Source organism: Palaemon carinicauda, chromosome 32 (assembly GCF_036898095.1).
Source record: "Palaemon carinicauda isolate YSFRI2023 chromosome 32, ASM3689809v2, whole genome shotgun sequence".
In the NCBI taxonomy this organism is placed as follows: Eukaryota; Metazoa; Arthropoda; class Malacostraca; order Decapoda; family Palaemonidae; genus Palaemon; species Palaemon carinicauda.
The window spans coordinates 17,008,559-17,027,959 of NC_090756.1; the positions used below are offsets into that span (position 1 = coordinate 17,008,559).

Sequence of the window (19,401 nt, forward strand, 5' to 3'; positions counted from 1 at the left end):
ATTGAACCACGGATGACAGTGTCCTAACCAGACTCATCCACAGCCTGACAGGGCAGTGTTCCTTCTTCAGCATCTTCTGGATGGATAGCAGGGCTGGGGGTTGATCGTCTTGTTCAGCAATGTCCTCATCAGAGGGTTCCTCATCCGAAACTGATGAGGAAACGGCAACGGAGTGGGCAACGTCTGACTCGCTGAATCCGGTCGCACTGGTGGATGCGTGACGGAGCCGGACACAAGATCATGGTACTGCTGCACAGTCTGTGAACTGTCAACCATGGGGACGCGAGGAAGTACAGCGTCAACCCGAAACTGTGTAGACTGTCTGGGTTGTGCAGTCAACCCCCTACAGGGTTGCTGAGGTTGCCGCACTGCGTCACAACAAGTCATCTCTGCTGGTTGTTGAACGTCTTCCTAGTGACACACTGAACGTCCACAACCACCTCCGAGAGTCGCTAAACGTCAACGTGCGACTGGCAACCCACACTGGGTCGCACCGATGGAGGAACCATCTCAACTGGCGGACGTGAGTAGGATACCTCAGCGTCAACAGGGCGTACAACCAACCGGTAGGAAGGTTGTTGGCTAGAAGGTTCTTCTACGTAAAAAATCCTCTAACAAGGACACAAGCTTGGACTGCATGTCTTGCAACAAAGCCCATAGGGTCTATGGGAGCAGGTGTGGCAACAGACGGGGTTAGCGACTGAAGCGGAACCATTTACCATCCCTGGAAGCCTTGTTATGCTTAATTAAAGTCCATATGAGGTTAAGCAGCTTAAGGCTCCTCTCCAAATGACAGAGTCCTCAAAGGAATATCAGAAGGAGAGAGAACAGCACTTTCTCATCTACAGGAACCATGTTCGAGAAAAGCTAGGTTATCTCAGTGAGGGTCTCACTGGTGCAAAAGCAGCAGACCAGAAGGCAACGTTATGTAACTGCTTGACAGTCTGTGAACTGTCAAAAACTGAACTGTCAACCACAACAGGTGCGTGAGGACATACAGCACTGGTGCATTAGCAGCAGATCAGAAGGCAACGTTATGTAACTGCCTGACAGTCTGTGAACTGTCAAAAAACTGAACTGTCAACCACAACAGGTGCGTGAGGACATACAGCACTGGTGCATTAGTAGCAGACCAGCAGGCAACGTCATGTAACTGCTTGACAGTCTGTGAGCTGGCAACAACCAAAGCTGTGTGGGGAAGCCTCAACTCCTGACTGACTAGTCTGCTGCGGGTGAGTGGCGGTAACCACAGTGGGTTGCGGAGGCTGACACACCGTGTCAAAACACGGCAGCTTGTGGTAGCTCACGCACGGCAACGGAGTGCTCCGTGTGTCTGTGGGAGTCAGCATGCGTCTGGCAGGGTCGACTGCGCATGGGTGGAGGAGCTCTCACAACAAGAGTGTGGGAGCAGGCAGCCATGCTGGGCGCACAACCGTGGCAGGTTGTAGGCAAACGGGTGCATCGTCAACCTTCTCCGCAGTCGGAGTGTGGGAGCAGACAACAACCAAAGCGGAGTGGTGGTGCGTGGTGGGGACTGCCGTGGGTTGCGGAGACTAACGCATCGCGTCAAAACACGGCAGCTTGACTCCACCTTCCCACTGCTGATGCGGTAGCTCACGCATGTTAACGGAGGGAGCTGCACGTCGGCTAACGTTAACATGCGTCTGGCAGGGTCGATTGCGCATCGGAGGTGGAGCTCTCCGCAGCCGGAGTGCACAACAGTGGCAGGTTGTAGGCTAACGAGAGCAGTGTCAACCTTCTCCGCACGAAACTCCTGCATAACCGCAGCTAACTGAGTCTGCATAGACTGCAGTAAAGACCACTAGGGTCTACAAAAAAAACGGCAACAGACGGAGCTACTGTCCGTCGTGACTGAGGGTCTAAAACAGCTGGTGCGGCAACAGACGGAGTTACTGCCTGTTGCGGTACCACCTTGCCTCTCTTGGGAGGTGTGCAGTCGTCGGATGACTGCAGCGAGTCCGAACTGACCCAGTGGCTACACCTAGGCCGTTGGACTTGCGCGGAAGGGACCGACTTGCACTTAAAAGCTGCAAGATTTGGTCCATGGTTTCTTACGAGAAACCTCTTCCGCAGACGAGGAATAAATGGGCTCTCTCGTCTTTGTGTGGGTGGGGCGATCACGTCGGCAAACGTGTGTAGATACGCCCGAAACCACGGAGGGAAAAAACGTCTGTTCGTCGATCAAGGCCTGTGGAACCCATAAGTCGTTCGACATTACTTCTCCCCTGGGCTTGGGAGCTTGTAAGAGGTCCCGGACTAGGTGAACAACTGGCACGAACAGACGAACCCTCGGACGCAACACTGTAACACTTTGCGCATATCACTTTATCACTTTTGATTTTCTGTTTGCACTTATTTCACTGAAATCGAAACTTTAACTGATTTCTACCTGAAACACGCAATCCTATCCTTCATTAAAAGGTAGTCATTGCGAAAACAGTTTTACAATGCAACAGAAAAACATAAATAAAGATAAAGAATTCAGTGGCTGGAAAAGAGACTAAACACTAGATCAAATAAACTACGTTTACAATCTCTCACCGCATAAAGCCTGGGAACAAGAATAAAACCCTAGAAACGTTTTACCTTCTTCCCCTACAGCGACTAGGGAGAAGAGTAAAAAACGAGAACAACGTTACCCGCTTGAACGAAACGTTTATTCTCCTCTCTCTCCCTCCGTCTCAATCTCTCTCTCTCTTCTCTTGAATTAGCACCTGAGAGAAGAGCCCAATTATATATCGTTAAAACATGTTATTTGCTAAAGGAAAAAACTGAAAGGTTTCCCAAATAAAAAGTTCCTTTATTTAGAATTTAAACTCTTTAAGCTAAGAAAGAATGAACGAAACGCTAGAATCGGTTTACTCTTACTGCAAAGTGAAACCGTGAAACACTCTCTCTCTATCGTAACGATAGAGCGCAAGTTGAACGTTCTGAACGTCAACAACTGCGGAGACTAAAAACTAAACGTTAGTTCATCTTTGAAAACAGTACGAGACTATCAAAGAAATTCTTCCATAAAACATTAAAATTAAAAAGTATTAAATTCTTTAAAGGTTAAATACGATAAAACGGGCTCAATGTTAATTAACTTCGGTTCCAAGTTAGGACCGCCTACTATTAGGAAAGGTCGCATATAAACAAACATAAAAATTTATTTTTATAAGTTTATAATAAAAATAAGTTTATAATAATTGGAAAGTTAACCGAAGAGGCCTAAAAAGGCGGAGAGATATAAATAAATGGATCTATAACGTTGTAAGCAAAATTACCAAAAACCTAAACACACTTCCGTCTAAGGGAAGGGTCGGCCATTTAAAAGTGAAAGAGAGTCCATACTCTCTTCGTCACCATAATTAAATCTATCGAAAACGAATTCAAGTTTTGAAATGAAGATAAAACCCCTGCATAGCGAAAGCTCAAAACTGGAATAGTGTACTTCACCAAATCGTTGTGAAAACAAATCCAGTTAGGGACGGCGTATTTAGTAGGTCCTGCCATTGGCACGACAGAGGAAAAATTGGTTCTTTGTTGACATCGAGTACTTGAGTACCTTTGACAGATGGCGCTGTTGATGTACACCCCCACCTGTATAGCGATCGCTGGCGTATTCCGCCCGTAGGTTTTTTCTGTCGAGCAACAGAGTTGACAGCTATATGATCATCGGGTAAGTTTAATATTGAAAAAAACAATTTATTAAAATAATTATGGAAAAAGATATTCAAACATTGATCAACCTAAATTCATATCTTATGAAAAATGGAGAATTTCATATTCTATACAATTTTAGTCAAGTCATTCTCATCAAATTGTGAGTATAAAATCACTTTTTTTTCTAGCATGAACAAAATGGGACAACATAAGTAAAAACACAAAACACAATACAGAAAACTTTCAAAGACACCATACATACATTATTTTTCATTATAAGAACACCATGAAGAACTTTTTTTCTCTTGGCTTCTGACTCTTCCGGGGATGAACTCGATGGCGACATCATGGAAGAGGACACGGCAGGTACCGTTCCACCACTGGTGCTGGACGAAGACATCGTCTGCTTCAGTAGCGACAACGAGACGTCGACTAAGAGATTGCTGGATACCGGTATGTAATTTGTTTCCCCGTTGGCTGGCTTATAGCAGTTGATGTTGAATTCCTAGATATTGATAAGTATTCCATTAGATTTTGAACTTCAAAAATTTCCAATATACATTTATAAAATGTGAAACAAGACTATATAAAATAGAATTAAATATGCATCTTTATAAAAAAAAAAAATATTTAAATTGCAGATCACTTCTCAATTCTCACCGAAGTGTTCTTTCAATATCTAGTCATCTTGTAAATTTCACTACATAATACTGTAAATACAATAAGTGATGTTAAACAACATCCCAAATATAAAAAAAAAAGGGAGCCATATTCTGACATCACAGAATTTTGAGATGTCTGGAAGATGTTGGTGAACTTATTTTATCGGTCTTTCATGAAAGGGGATGTTTAGAGAGAATTATCCTTTAAGCAGCTTCAATTAGAACAGTATCATCAGATATGCTTAATTTTTCTTTTTCATGCTAAATAAAAAGCACATGTACTGTACAAATATTATGTAAATACATAAGTAACAAAGAAATTCTTCATCCTTTTTTAACGGTGTAATCACATTTTGTAAATCTTAATTACGGTACTTATAAGAATACTTGTATACAGCAATTTCTTTTTACAGCTGACTTCCCACATTATGACAACAGTACATAATTTTGTTTTACATTTAGGCTCTTTACAAAAAGGGTAAAATCATTCATATTCTCAATGAGGCCAAGTGCAGCAATACACCATGGAAAATAAATTTACAGCAACTAATAAGATAAAATTTTTAAGGTCATAAAGCAGTAAGCTAGAACTGAGTTCTTTACAAAAAGAATAGGATTTGGACAGCTAAATCTTATCAAAATTAATTGTGGTCTACATATTTGAGCAATAATAAGACAAGACAAGTGGTCATCTGGGACAAAAAAAAAGATTGTGCATGAACGTTTTGTGAATCACTTTTTCAAAAACTTAATCAATGTGTAGTGAGGAAATGCTGCTGCATAATCAATATGTATGCTCACACATAAGGGTTAGATGTGATGGAAACTATAAGAGTTCAATATTATGAAAAAATAAAGATTCTTTATGAACATGACAAATTCGAAGATAATTTGTATTTTTCCTAACCATACAAACCTTAGCTATTTACAAAGGGGTATTACTTTTAGCGTAGCTGAAATGGCGAGCCATTAGAATTTAACGAGGGTGTATTACCCCCGCGCTAGTTAGCGGGGGGGTAGGGGAGTGGTAGCTAGCTACCCCTCCTCCCCCTCACACACAGGTGAATACTCACTTTCACTTAGAGGTAGAACTTGTCTTGGGGGACAGGGCTGGCGGGCAAATATGTGTAAATAGCTAAGGTTTGTATGGTTAGGAAAAATACAAATTATCTTCGAATTTGTCATTTGTTCCGTAACCGAAATACAAACCACGCTATTTACAAAGGGTGACTTATCCCTTAGGAAGGGTGGAAAGTCCCCAGCCATACTGGCTTTGGCTTTACCCGGGGACTCAGAATCCGAGTGAGTCGCACTCGAGAAAAGGAGTCCCTGCACCTCACAAGTTCCTTGCACCGCAAGGAACCATGTGGCCTACGTAAGCTTGTGTGTGAAGGAAGAAGTGTGACCCGTCTTAGGCAGTTGACCTGGAGTTCCAGAAGGAACTCTGGGTTAGGACGTTCCCAATACCACCTCGTCAGGGTATGGGGGACGCGACAGTATTGACTCAATACTCGGAACACAAGGAAGCATGGTTTACCTGCAGAGGTTCGAGGTCAGCTATGCAGAGACCAGGATGCTGCTTCCCCGTAGAGGGGATGATGAAGAAAGAAGTAAGGGCCAGACATACTTCTTTCGTTCATGCAGACTAAAACCTGATAACAATGCCCTCAACCTTCTGCTACCTGTCCGAAAAGGAGCCTGAGGTTAGACCAGCTGTTGTGTAGCCACCACAGAGCGATAGAAAACGTATCGAGACTCCTGTGGGTCACGCCCTGCAGGAAGCGGGCTGCGAAGGTCATCAGACGCTTCCAGACTCCAGCTTGTAGCACCTGCGTCACAGAGTAGTATTACTCGAAGGCGAGGGACGTTGCGATGTATCCAACATCGTGCTGTAGGGCGACGTGACGGGGGAGGGTCTGAAGACAGGTCGAGATGAATGTCCTTGAGTCCGGGCTGAAGAGGTATACTGGTGACTCTCCCCCCATGTCCTCCTTGTGTTCCCAAATCGTCTGCAACTGAGGCCAAACTGCAGCTGTTCCCAGCGCTAACCTCTCGATTCCTGTACTGGCAAGAAAGAGAAGGTCTTGGGACATCAGACACAGAATGGAGACTCAAAATCTTGAATGAATCGGACCGAAGGGTCGGGACCCTCAGATTCTGAGTCTAGCCAACAACTCAGGAGCGAGCCTGAATGTTGCCTTCCCCTCTTCCTTAGAAAGGGGGGGAGTAGTAAGAGACCAAGAAGATTGCTTACACACTGGCCGTGGCCAGAGTGAGCAGAAGACCCAAGGCGGAATACAATCCGAGGCCTGTCGTAAAAGGGTCTTGAGAAGATCTCTTAAAGGACTAAAAGTCCGAGCCATGCTCCAAGTTGGAGGTCTTCCTCCGACTAGGGCAGGGACGATCGTAGCTTCGCATGAGCGAGAATAGATCCAGCGGGCAGGAAAAAGTTATTCCTTTAAGCCTGAAGGTCAGGGAAAGGCTGAGCGACAGGCTTCATTGCCAAGAGCGGAAAGGAGTTTCCTCCCGCCGAAAGGCAATAAGACCGTTATTGCTGGAGAAGAGGCCTCACGGGAAGAGGTATATCTCCCACGGCACCAACCACCTTAGACTCTTCACTTTGCCTGGGAGACCCCTGTGGATGACTATCGCAGATGACGCGACCTCCGTACCGCGACTGTAGCGGGTTGTCTCTTCTAGAGGAGGAAGCGTAGTGTCTCCAGGCATGAAGCCGAAGCGACGCCCCGGTTCGGGAGAGATGTCGCAGTGTGGTTGCTTGAGTAGCCTGCGCCGTGGGAGAAGCTCTCCCGGGAGTTCCGTCAGGGGAAGCAGAGGGTCCAGAAACCGTTCTGCGCATAGTCCCAGTGGAGCTCTCCCATTGAAAGGTTGACAGACAACCTGGTTTTGTTGAGACCCATTGTCCGCAGACAAAAAGGAGGGAAGACGCAGGCGTCGAAGTTGTCCCACCATCACCGGAATGCATCTTGCCAGAGTCTCGGGGTCTGAGACTGGGGGGAAAACTAGCGGAAGCTTGAGGTTCCAAGCTGTCGCGATCAGGTCCCCCAGATCAGCACTTGCTGGTTACCCAAGGTCAAAGACCCCTAGGTACACTCTCTCTATGAGGCTCTGCTTGGATAGTCTGAGAGAAACATTCCCCTGCCTGGAATGAGAGAGCCGATGGTGGAATTGAGAGAATCTCAATCATCCCGGTATCTCTACTGCAAGATGTGAAGGTGTGAAAATGCGTCCCCTGTTGGTTAGCATGAAGTCGACACGCAACGGGGCGACTTGGCAGGAGCGGTAGGACTGAAGAGGGGCCAGACTAAGGCCCTTAAGCCTGCCTGAATGATGGAGAGGTATCCTTCAGGTCTTGACCATAGGCCTGGACCGGAACATGCCCCCCCCCCTTTCCTTTGACGAGTCCGAGAACCGCATCAAGAATGTGGGGAAAGGACGAGAATATCCACTACCATCAAGAGGCTCCATAGGTCAACCCCCATTGCAGGTTTAATAGTTCCGCTGGTCCCATAGGGCCAGGGAGTCCGGTTAAACATTGCCTGAAGCCACCGGAACTTGGATCGCCCCACATGGAACTTATCCTGAGGCGACCGTTCGGACTATAAACGGGTCAATGAGGAAAGAAGAACTAGGAAACGTTCCAAGGTAGGGCTGAAAACTCTGCTTGACTGAGAACAGGTACTGCGACTCTCCTCAGTCTTGCCACAGTCAACCGAAAGGAAGGCTCGGAGGATGTGGTAACAGAATCTGGCGTCCCCAGGTGGTCACCCATCCAAGTGCCGACGTTGCTTAACCTCGCTGGACGGACGAGAAGCGGGGTTTCCAACGTGGTAAGGCGGTTGACTCAATATCATGGCCAGATACTCCAGAAGTTGAGGCAGAGGAAGAGAAGGCTCCAAGCAAAATACCATGAGCCCACACTCATGGTCAGCATTCGGAAGCTTTTCCCGGCGCTGAAGAAGGTCGAAACCCGAGCCTACCGGAGTTGACCAGCCCTCCAAACAGCAGAGGAGGCGGAAGTCTGCACCTGAGCGGCCAAGAGGAAGGCAGGGAGAGTTCTCTGGGGAAACAAACCTGCTATGCCACGGCGGGATAGCCACACTGCATCATAAGCAGGAATACTTGCAGTTTAGGCTGAATTCGACGAGCACCCTGGAAGATGGATGGAATGGAAACTGAAAGTACCCGTCCTTCCGATCCAGGGTTAAAGGAGTCCTGTCGCCTCGTTACCAGTCTGATCGATTCTGCTGGTCTACGCTGGCCGAAGTTTGTTCGACAAACTTGATCAGGGCTGAGAGGTCGACTATGGACATCCCCTCTCAGATCCTTCCTTACAAGAAAGGATCGACTGAGGGGGCCGGGGGTGAAGCCGTCGATGATCCTAAGGAAGACCTTCGCCTAAGGTATGGATCATTCTGCCCAACCGGGCAACTCTGCTGATGCTATGGCATAGAGGTTCAGAGACACTGAATTCGCTGACAGAGACGGCAGGCGCGATATCCTTGGCTACTCACAGAGATTGTGCGGGAACGGGCATCGGGAAGCTGTCATTCGGATGAGTAACCTTAAGCATCCTCCCAGCGAAAAAACCTGCAATCCTAGAGTTCGTGAACTCCTTTTAGGACTATGCCCCCCCGGGGGAGTCTCCCGTGCCATCTGTTCCTGACAGGAGGAAACTGCAATTGGACACCTTGTCCCAGTTGTCGTAGCCGATAACTTAGGCCGACGTGGTTGAAAGAAAAGGGAGCTGGAGCCCTGCAGAGTCTGGAAGAAAGCGCCTTGGAGGAGTGAAACCGGAAGTCGATTTACTCCGCACAGCAGATGTTTAAGTCTCTGTCCTTGGGCAAAGACAAAACTCTTCTCAAGGATGGAAGGGTGTCTGAGGTCGTTGACCTCCACAGATGAGACACCCGAAGGAAGCCTTCAGTCAGTGCGTCCAGATGGTAAAACATCGAGCTTGTCCGCAAGTAGATACTTAACGACGAAAGGCCAAGGTGCCTGAGCTCGAGAGGAGGAAAGTACCCTTGATCTTCCTGTAGCTTCCTTGAACCAAACCTCGGGACGTAACCGAGGAGGGAAAGAACCTGGTAAGCTCCCAGAGGAAGAGGTAAGCAGTCACCCCTTGTCCGATGGAGAAATCTTCAACGGAAAGCCCCCCCGCCAAAAATCCTTCCAGGGCGGGAGAAGGAGAGAGTACTCGTGCAGGAGAGGGGACCCTCGAGACCGACCTCTTGGGAACCAACTTCGCCCTGGGGGAAGTCACCACGAAGTCCACTCCTCTCTTTCTCTTCAGCGTAGGAGAGACAGCCGCTGGTTTGTTACCCTGGCCGGTGAGTGCTGGTTTCATAACCCTCATTAACGCCCGTGCCAGCGGATCAAACCATGTCTGCTGCTCCAAGGACACAGAGTCCGAAATCCTCGCTAAGGTGAAAGGGATCGGGCGATCCTTTGGAGAGGACACGACGGTTCCTGCCTGAAAAGAAGGTGGGAAGAATGCTGTACTGACCTGTCTTCGTCCTGCACTACCAACCTGTGCTTGGATGGAGGTGATCCCGAGTGCCGCCTAGGAGCACGCGTCCCTGCTGCTACCACCGGCTGTGGAATTCGCCGCGAACTATGGTCGCGCGAGGGCGAACGGTCGCGCAAAGGCGAATGGTCGCGCGGGCGCACAGGCGAGTGGTCGCGCGGGCGCGCAGGCGAGCGGTCGCGAGGGCGCGCAGGCGAGCGATCGCGCGGGCGCGCAGGCGAGCGATCGCGCGGGCGCGCCGGCGAGCGATCGCGCGGGCGCGCAGGCGAGCGATCGCGCGGGCGCGCAGGCGAGCGATCGCGCGGGCGCGCAGGGGAATGGGCGTGACGGCGAGGGATCGTGCTGCCGCGTAGGTGAAGAAGATCGCTGGCGGTAAGCGATGGCGAGCAGCATGTGTAGGTGAATGATCGCGTGATAGGGTGCGATGGTGATCAGCATCCGCAAGAGGGCGAGCGTTCAGGGTTGTGCGATGAGGAGCAGCATGCGTAAGCGGGCTATCGTGCAGGGTTGTGCGATGGCGAGCAGCATGCGCAGGTGAATGATCGCGTGAAAGGGTGCGATGGTGATCAGCATCTGCAGGAGGGCGATCGTTCAGGGTGGTGCGATGAGGAGCAGCATGCGTAAGCGGCCAATCGTTCAGGGTTGTGCGATGGCGAGCAGCATGCGCAGGTGAATGATCGCGTGATAGGGTGCGATGGTGATCAGCATCTGCAGGAGGGCGATCGTTCAGGGTTGTGCGATGAGGAGCAGCATGCGTAAGCGGGCAATCGTTCAGGGTTGTGCGATGGCGAGCAGCATGCGCAGGTGAATGATCGCGTGAAAGGGTGCGATGGTGATCAGCATCTGCAGGAGGGCGATCGTTCAGGGTGGTGCGATGAGGAGCAGCATGCGTAAGCGGGCAATCGTTCAGGGTTGTGCGATGGCGGTCAGCATCTGCAGTTGAGGGTCGCGCGATGGCGGTCAGCATCTGCAGTTGAGGGTCGCGCGATGGCGGTCAGCATCTGCAGTTGAGGGTCGCGCGATGGCGGTCAGCATCTGCAGTTGAGGGTCGCGCGATGGCGGTCAGCATCTGCAGTTGAGGGTCGCGCGATGGCGGTCAGCATCTGCAGTTGAGGGTCGCGCGATGGCGGTCAGCATCTGCAGTTGAGGGTCGCGCGATGGCGATCAGCATCCGCAGTTGAGCTAGTAGCTGGCGAACCATGTTCCTTCAGAAGTGTTGGAGAACGTTGGCGTGCCAGCTGTAACACACGTGGGCGATCTGGAGATCGCTGGCGAGCTGATGATCGCTGACGAGCTGACGATCGCTGGCGAGCTGATGATCGCTGACGAGCTGACGATCGCTGGCGAGCTGATGATCGCTGACGAGCTGACGATCGCTGGCGAGCTGATGATCGCTGACGAGCTGATGATCGCTGACGAGCAGAAGGCTACGCGTGGAAGCCTGCGCAAAGAAGAGTCCTTGACCCCGACCTGAACCGAAGTTCTAGATCGCGAGGGCGAACGTGGGCGCACAGGGCACGTAACAGGAACCACAGGGAAGATCATCTTGAAAGCGCTGACGAACAGGAGAGCGCTGACGAACAGAAGGGCGCGCAGGGAAACCCTGACACGCAAGGGAGAACCCCCGTGGGGGCAACCCTTTGCCCCGAAGGGATCGTTGTCCGCCGGGAGACTGATGTCCGTCGGAAGACCGCTGTCCGTCGGGAAGACCGTTGTCCGTCGGGAAGACCGTTGCCCGTCGGAAGACGAGATTAGACTGCTGTCCATCTGCACCAAGACGGAAGATCGAGAAAAAGAAGTTGTAGGCTGCAAACGGAGATTCAAAAAGGCGCCTCAAGCACCCTTATAGGGAGATGAGAGGCCCTTACGACGAGGCGGACGGAGGGCCTTACGGCGAGGGAGGCCAACAGCAACAGCAACAGAAGAAACCTCCGAAGAGGAGTCTCTATGAGTGTACTCTCTCGCGAACGAAAGAGAAACACTTCGTGGAAGAGACTGGTCAGCCAGTGACCTAAGAGGGGCAATCCTCCGAAGAGGAGCTCCTGCAGTTGCCCAGCCCCTTGAGCGAAACTGCAGGTGCGACCGCTCAGCACCAAGAGCATAGTCGCACGAAAAAAAGGCAAGAGAAGAACCCCCCAAAAGAGGAAAAGCTCAAGCCTGGACAGGAAAAAACTTCCCTCGGAAGGAAAGTTATCCGCCCAAGGAGGCAAGCCTCCTGACTGTTCTAAAATGAACTGGAGAGCTGTCCGTCGACACGGGGGTACTACCAGTAGAAGGAGACACGCCCCTGACGACAATACAAGGGGGGAGGCAGCAACAGCCGAATCCCCAGGACTCAACCAGACAGCTCACACCGTTGCTATATTACAGAAACGAACTAGATCGGTAACTGTAAAAAAATAAAACAAATAATATTAGTACACATTCATTCCCCCGGGAAGGCTCCGAAGAGGAATCCCGAGGAAAAGGAACAAGAATTACACAACAGGCACGTGCCCTCACAACCACTTACACTCGCGGAAGGAGAGCTGTAACCAAAACAGAATTATAACAATTATAATTATGTAACTATGTAATTAAGTAATTTAAAAATGAATGAACACTAAAGAAAAAAACGAAAACCCCGAAAGGAATCGTTCTACAAGCTGAAAAATTAACAACTACAATTAGATTCATAAACTAATTGAGACAAAATGTACGGCGTAGCAACCCCACCCACACGGGAAGGAAGCTACAAGGGCGTAGTAAAACATAGTAAAAGGGTGAACGACCTCAAGAGAGAGAGAGAGAGAAAGACCGAAGTCAAACTCGATCGCAACCCATAAAAATAGGCCGTGGTGGCCTAACTGCCGAGGCCTCCACGTAGATATCGTACACTACACACACACATCTGAAAAGGAAACTTACTTATTTCTATACTCAAATATATATACAAACATGAAAACATGTTTACATATATATTGAGTAAAAGAAAAGTAAGCGATTAAGTAAAGACAAAACAGACAATGGCTGCCAAGCGAGGACCAAGACAGAAACGTCTGTCACAGTCCGAGCCAAAAGTGAAAGTGAGTATTCACCTGTGTGTGAGGGGGAGGAGGGGTAGCTAGCTACCACTCCCCTACCCCCCCGCTAACTAGCGCGGGGGTAATACACCCTCGTTAAATTCTAATGGCTCGCCATTTCAGCTACGCTAAAAGTAATACCCCTTTGTAAATAGCGTGGTTTGTATTTCGGTTACGGAACAATTTATATTTCATACATCGATATCCCTGATCCTTTCATGCAAGCTTCAGGAATCCTCTACCTTATAATGATGATCAACCTAATCTTTTCCCTTTATGAGGTTTAATCTGAAAACCATTTGCTTCAATCTTAGTTGTCCTATTTCCTGAACTCCCATCAGATATATTTCTCCATTCATACCAATTTTCTATAATCTTAAGGCTTTTCCTGTAGGTCTTTATCATACTACTTTCCTGATAAACTGTTTTGCATCACTTTTTGGTACATGTCCAAGACCATCTTAATCGAGTTCCCTGCTTTTTCCTAGGTACAGACAGCTCATATTTCCATCAATTCCTTATTCATAATACAAGAATCCCATCAACCTCCAGCCTTAAGTCCTATCATCATAAAGCCACCCCATTTCAAAAACTTTGTACGGGAGGTCCTCAGGTTACGACGTGAATCCGTTCCTACGCCACATCCAAAGTCTATATTCATTGTAAGGTGGATTCATATACTGTACATACATACATATATACATATACTTTATATGCACATGTACATGAAGAAACCTGTAATATGTATCATAGCTTATGATAGCTTTTATGAAATATACTTTAAAAAAATAAGAGAAAAGAATCCCTTACCATTGATAAATTACTGTATACATATACATACCTATACCATATACATTATTATAATTATTACCAGTTAAGCTACAAGCCTGGTTGGAAAACCAGGATGCTATGAGCCCAATGACTTCAACCAGGAATATAGCCCGGTGAAGAAAGTAGGGAAACCAGGATGCTATAAGCCCAATGACTTCAAAAGGGAAAATAACCTAGTGAGGAAAGGAAATAAGGAAAAAGAAAAAATATTGTGCCTGAGTGTACCCTCAAGTAAGAGAATTCTAATCCCTGACAATGGAACACCATGGTACAGAGGCTATGGCACTATCCAAGACTAGCGAACAATAGTTTGATTTTGAAGTGTCCTTCTCATAGAAGAGCTGCTTACCATATCTAAAAAGTCTCTTCTACCCTTACCAAGTGAAAAGAAGCCACCAACAATTACAGTAAAGAAGAATTTTTCAGCCCATTTTACCCTCTTGTTCTTATTTCCTTTACGAGTGACAGATTACAAATATGCGGTGTAATAGGTACATTATACTTTCCAAAACAGAAGGATGACCTGGAGAGCGCGAGTAGTAGGTGTCGGTGGGGTAGTCCAACTGTATTCTCTAGGGCCTGTCACGGCCCTCCCCTTTGATGAAGGGATTATCTAAATGGAAGACAGCCTGTGAATAGTGGTTTTCACACGCCCTTGTTAAATACACGACACCCACAAGGTGATCGCGCGAGGGTTGTAACCTCTGCATTCCATGCTTTTATCTTTCTCTAGTATATTTGGAAGATTTATATTAGAAAAGTGTAAAGAAGGACCCTTTTCACCGGGCGTCACAGGTCTCTCCCCAGAAATAGATTTTTCCTTCGTCAAAATCCCTTTATACTTTAGGATTTGCAATAAGCATAACCAGTATGTACATTACTATATTAACAAGTAATCCATTCAAACAATATCAAAAACAATGGTTGCTATTTACCTGCATAATCTTCTGTTTCAGAAAATCCATTTTAGCATTTTCTCCGTGAACCAGCATGACATTTTTGGGCTCGCTATGACGAATCAGCTGCATGATACCTTTCGCATCTGCATGTGCACTGAATGACATATACTGTTGAAATAAAAAGTAATGAAATACAATAAAAGATCTTCCCAATTTAGCAAATAATACATTTGCAATGTCAATTCACATTCTACTTAACATATTACATTGCTGCATTGTAAAGGTACTTACTTCAACTGCAAGTTTAACTTCCACAGTCTGTCTGTTTTCAAACTCTATCTTCTCAGCACCGTTGAGAATTTTGTGACCAACTGTGCCTTGAACGCAATATCCTGGCATAATGACCTGAAAGATAAAAAAAAATTCTTTACTCCAATAAGAACTAGAGGGGCACTCAGTTAAACACAGACCTCAGCCGTGGCAGCTTATTTGTCAACCTTTACCTTGATCTTTAACCTTAACATGTATCAATTGGTGTGGATTTTCATACGCTCAAATATGAACCAAGTATGAAGTCTCTGTGACAACGTATGTCCAAACTTATAGTTGATTACTGAATTGGACATTTTGCTTGACTGTGACCTTGGCCTTGACCTTCCAAAATTTAATCATTTCCAGCTTTCTATATAACAGTTAATCCCCGCAGGTTTCATTACTCTACAATTAAAATTGTGGCACAGAAGCTGTTCACAAACAAACAAACACACCAACAGAGGATAAAACATAACCTCCTTCCAACCTCATTGGCAAATGTAAAAAAAAGATTCCTCACTCCAATATGAATAAGTAAATAATCTTTACTGCAATGACAATACTGTTAGTTGAATACCACAGATAATCAAGAATTTTGATGAAGAAAGAAATACTATAACAGCAAAAACAAGTCACATGAATCGGCATAACAGAATCTATATCAGTCAATGCGAAAAGATTTCCTTCTGTGGATTTAAAATAATCAGGTACATTTCCAATTATAATCCTGGATTTTTTATCTTTTACTGATTACAAACATTTTAACAGTTTTTAGGTTTTAGGTCACAAAAATTCTTACCAAAAGCTACTTTCTTCATTTGAATACTTTTATATATTACATATTGTACATCTCACATTCAATGGTGCTTTTTATGTCTCCCTTCAATTTAATAGATATAGATGTACTGTATGCAGATTCTCTTTATTATTTCATCATGTGTACATTCCACCCAAAACCCCAGTAGTTGAGGTCCTCAAAGAGACCCTTCTCCAACACATCCAGGTTCTTCTGAATGGTAAGCATCCTACTACTGCAATACTAACTATCTCTAAGACTGCTCCCTTACTCCCATTTTCATAACAAATGTTTAAACCATCTTAACCTTTTTAGATCTGAAAACCAACATTGATGATCTGCAATACACTACAAGGCAAGGATGCTCTATCATTAGAATTATAAAGGAATTATACTCATTGAAAGTTAAAATACTTGGTTATCAACTGATTTTCCAGACTGTTTATTTAGATTTACAGAGTTAAGCTTTTGGGTACATAACCTGGCACGGATCTGTGAGTTCATTTAGCACCCAAGTGCAACTCATGGGAAACCCAACACTTACACTATGAAGTGGAGGTTAGAAGAGGAAAGAAATGATGCAAGAATGGTGGCTAAGTAGAAGAATATAAATAAAGCAAGTGCAGCTAGGGGTCAAAGGTACACTGCAAAGACCCTATAAGACACCACTAGAGGTGCACTGACAGTATAAAACCCCTAGGGGCAAATCCCAGATCTTTGGCTTACTGGTGATAGACAACTAACTTTATAGAAATATCCTCATTTAAACACAACGTCCCATTCATATTGCAGCTACGAAACTTTGCATTTGGCCATCGCATCCTTTTTCAATCAAACAGATTTTGATGATTTTCTATTCCTCATGAAACCGTTCCAAATTGTACAAATCTTCAGTCCACAGCTTCCCAGCAGAGAAATCTAAAAAATAAACTTAAAAAGTAGATCATCCTTACCATTCTTCAGATAGTTACACATTCAAGTAATATTTTCTTACCATATTATTTGAATTTGGAGCCCACTTCTTAAACACTGCCAATGAAAGTCCAGCGTGTAACATTCCTGGCGTTGCAAAAACAACCATGGGCCCAGGATTATCCATGTACGACTTATCAAAGGGTTTGATGTGCTTGAAGTCGAACATGTTACGATGTACAAAGGTTCGTCTAATCTTCTGATTTGTCCATGTTATGAACATGCGATAGTATTTGTTTGCCTGAAAAGTGCCAAGAACTTATGTTATTTTCAGTCAGAATGCAGTATTCTACCAGATTTCTTATTTCATTTTTTCACTGGGGTATTTTCCTTGTTGGAGTCCTTTGGCTTATAGCATACTGCTTTTCCAAGCAGGGTTATAGCTTAACTAGCAAATAATAGTAACAATAATAATAATGAGTATAAAGTTATATCACTGGTGGAAAAGTGATACACTAAAAAATGACAACAATGGGAACACTTTCGTGTACGGCAACTTACAGTTTCAGCTAAACCCATTGTGAAATACATGGGAACTTTAAGGTTCATTCTGTCCCAGTAAGTGTCTAAAAGTATACACAACTCTTGGACTCGCCCAAGGGCAAACACAGGTATAAGAACTTTGCCTCCTCTATCTATACAGTCGTGAACTTTTTTTAAGAAGTCCCGTTCTCTGAAAATATAAAATTCTAATTACTTCTTTGAACCTGCAGTACAAGAGTCTTCATTCATATTCTTTTTAATAAGGACCAAAACAAAATTTGTAATATACAGTGCATTAAATTAATATGATTATTGAATTAAATATATATGCAAAGCACAAATCAGCTATATTGACTCTGGGAAAAAGAACTAAAAAGAAATTTATAGAAACCCACCGGCATCTTTTTGAGTCTCGAATAGTTGTGGCGTACGTGGATTCTGTGATAAGGAGGTCTGGTCGACATTTGTCTATCCAGGCAGCTCCAAGGTGCCGATCAGGTGTCATATTGTAGTCTCCCTGTTACAATAATTGTTTCAGAAAGTACTGAAGTTTCCAAATATTATTGTACAGTACTGTACATTTTTTTAAATATTTCAGAAATAATGAAGTTTCCAAATATTACTGTATGGTAATAACCCCTCTTTATGATGGTTCAACATGCATCAGTTCAAACAAAAATTAATTACAAATATTAAAATGCAACTTAGACATTTTATCGTACCTTATCAATATAAGTACCTGGTTTTTATAGAATGATAGCAGGTTATACATACTTTTTGTGCTCAGTATATGTATAGGGAACCTTTAAATCACTTTATACCTCAAAAATTAGACTTACATTGAAAATCGCCGTACATAGAGTCTCAAAGCCAATTAACAAAGCTCGAACTTGCAGAGAATGGTTTATATGTTGAAGAGGTCTCCCTTCATAGTTTATATATTATGGATGTATTTTGACATTTTTATTGATAAGATATTTTATTTTTATTGATACCAAGATATTTTATATTTCTTAATGTTTGACTTTGTATGACTTAAAATTCTAAGTGTGATTCTCGACAGCAAATTTGCTTTTGAGAAACACATTGGATCTGTGTCTTTTTCAATTGCAAAAAAAAAATTGGCTTATTGAGAAAGTCTTGTAAGATTTTCGGTGATCAATCTATTCTGAAGAAGTTTTTTCTACCTTGTTTTGAATATTGTTCTCCTGTCTGGTCTTCAGCTGCTGATTCTCCTCTTAATTTGTTGAACAGGAACTTATGATCTATTAAATTTCTTGTTCCCGATATGACAAATTTAAAGTGATTTTATTTTCCCTAATGATGCAAAGCTTGAGCTCTATTAGGAATACACTTTTCTCAAAGCTGGAAGAGGACTAGCCATACGACTTTAAGTGAGGTGTAACTATCCCACCGCTAGTTAATAGGGGGGTAGGGGGTAGTACTAGCTACCCGGCTCACAGACACACCTGTGTTGTCTTGTCACTTTCGATTGCAAGCAGGACTTGCAGGGGAATAGGTGTTGGCGAGCCAAATTTGTATCAAGAGCTCAAGGTTTGTATCGTAAGGAAAAATACAAATTACTTTAAATTTGTCATTTGTTCCGTCACTAAATACAAATCCGTTCACTCTTTACTAGGGAAAACTCACAATTTAGTGGCCTGAGCTATCTGTGTGATTGTGTGATACTAGCAATGTGACTAGTTTATGTAATAATTTTCAAAAATGCAGGAATCTTTGAACCAATCATAGATGTTACTCAATCCCACCTCGCCAGGTGGTATGGGGATGCATCAAGTATACAGTGAATCCTTGGTACTCGAACAACTAACAAGTCAAACAATTCGGTATTCGAGTTCAAAGTGTCTCTGAATCCGAACAAATTTTGGAACTCGAACAGCATCCCGCCAGCTACCCGGCATCAGTTTGAGCCAGCCTGCCATCAAAGGAGGACTCACGCATTGTGTTGTGTTTTAGATTGTGCTAGTCTGATTTTTATGCTTTTTTTTTTATTAACTCGAGCCATTAATCGTGGGTACAAAGAAACCCAAAAGTGAACAGAAAGATAAGAAGAAGACAGTGAAAATGCCAATTGAATTAAAAAAGGAAATAATTGCAAAACATAAAAACGTTGTTCATGTCTCGGATCTTGCTTCTCAGTATGGCATTC

The 19,401-nt window shown here is 45.0% G+C and overlaps 1 protein-coding gene across 1 annotated transcript in view; it reads right to left on the minus strand.

Annotated features, from left to right (window-relative positions):
- IntS11 (integrator complex subunit 11) overlaps positions 1-19,401 on the minus strand; it is a 107,457-nt gene that overhangs the window by 22,296 nt on the left and 65,760 nt on the right. The window contains exons 6-11 of the mRNA XM_068356612.1: positions 17,627-17,748; positions 17,250-17,421; positions 16,771-16,989; positions 14,960-15,073; positions 14,705-14,836; positions 3,932-4,174 (exon numbers count right to left, since the gene is read on the minus strand). Coding sequence (XP_068212713.1) covers positions 3,932-4,174; positions 14,705-14,836; positions 14,960-15,073; positions 16,771-16,989; positions 17,250-17,421; positions 17,627-17,748 — 1,002 coding nt within the window. The remainder of the gene's footprint in view (positions 1-3,931; positions 4,175-14,704; positions 14,837-14,959; positions 15,074-16,770; positions 16,990-17,249; positions 17,422-17,626; positions 17,749-19,401) is intronic.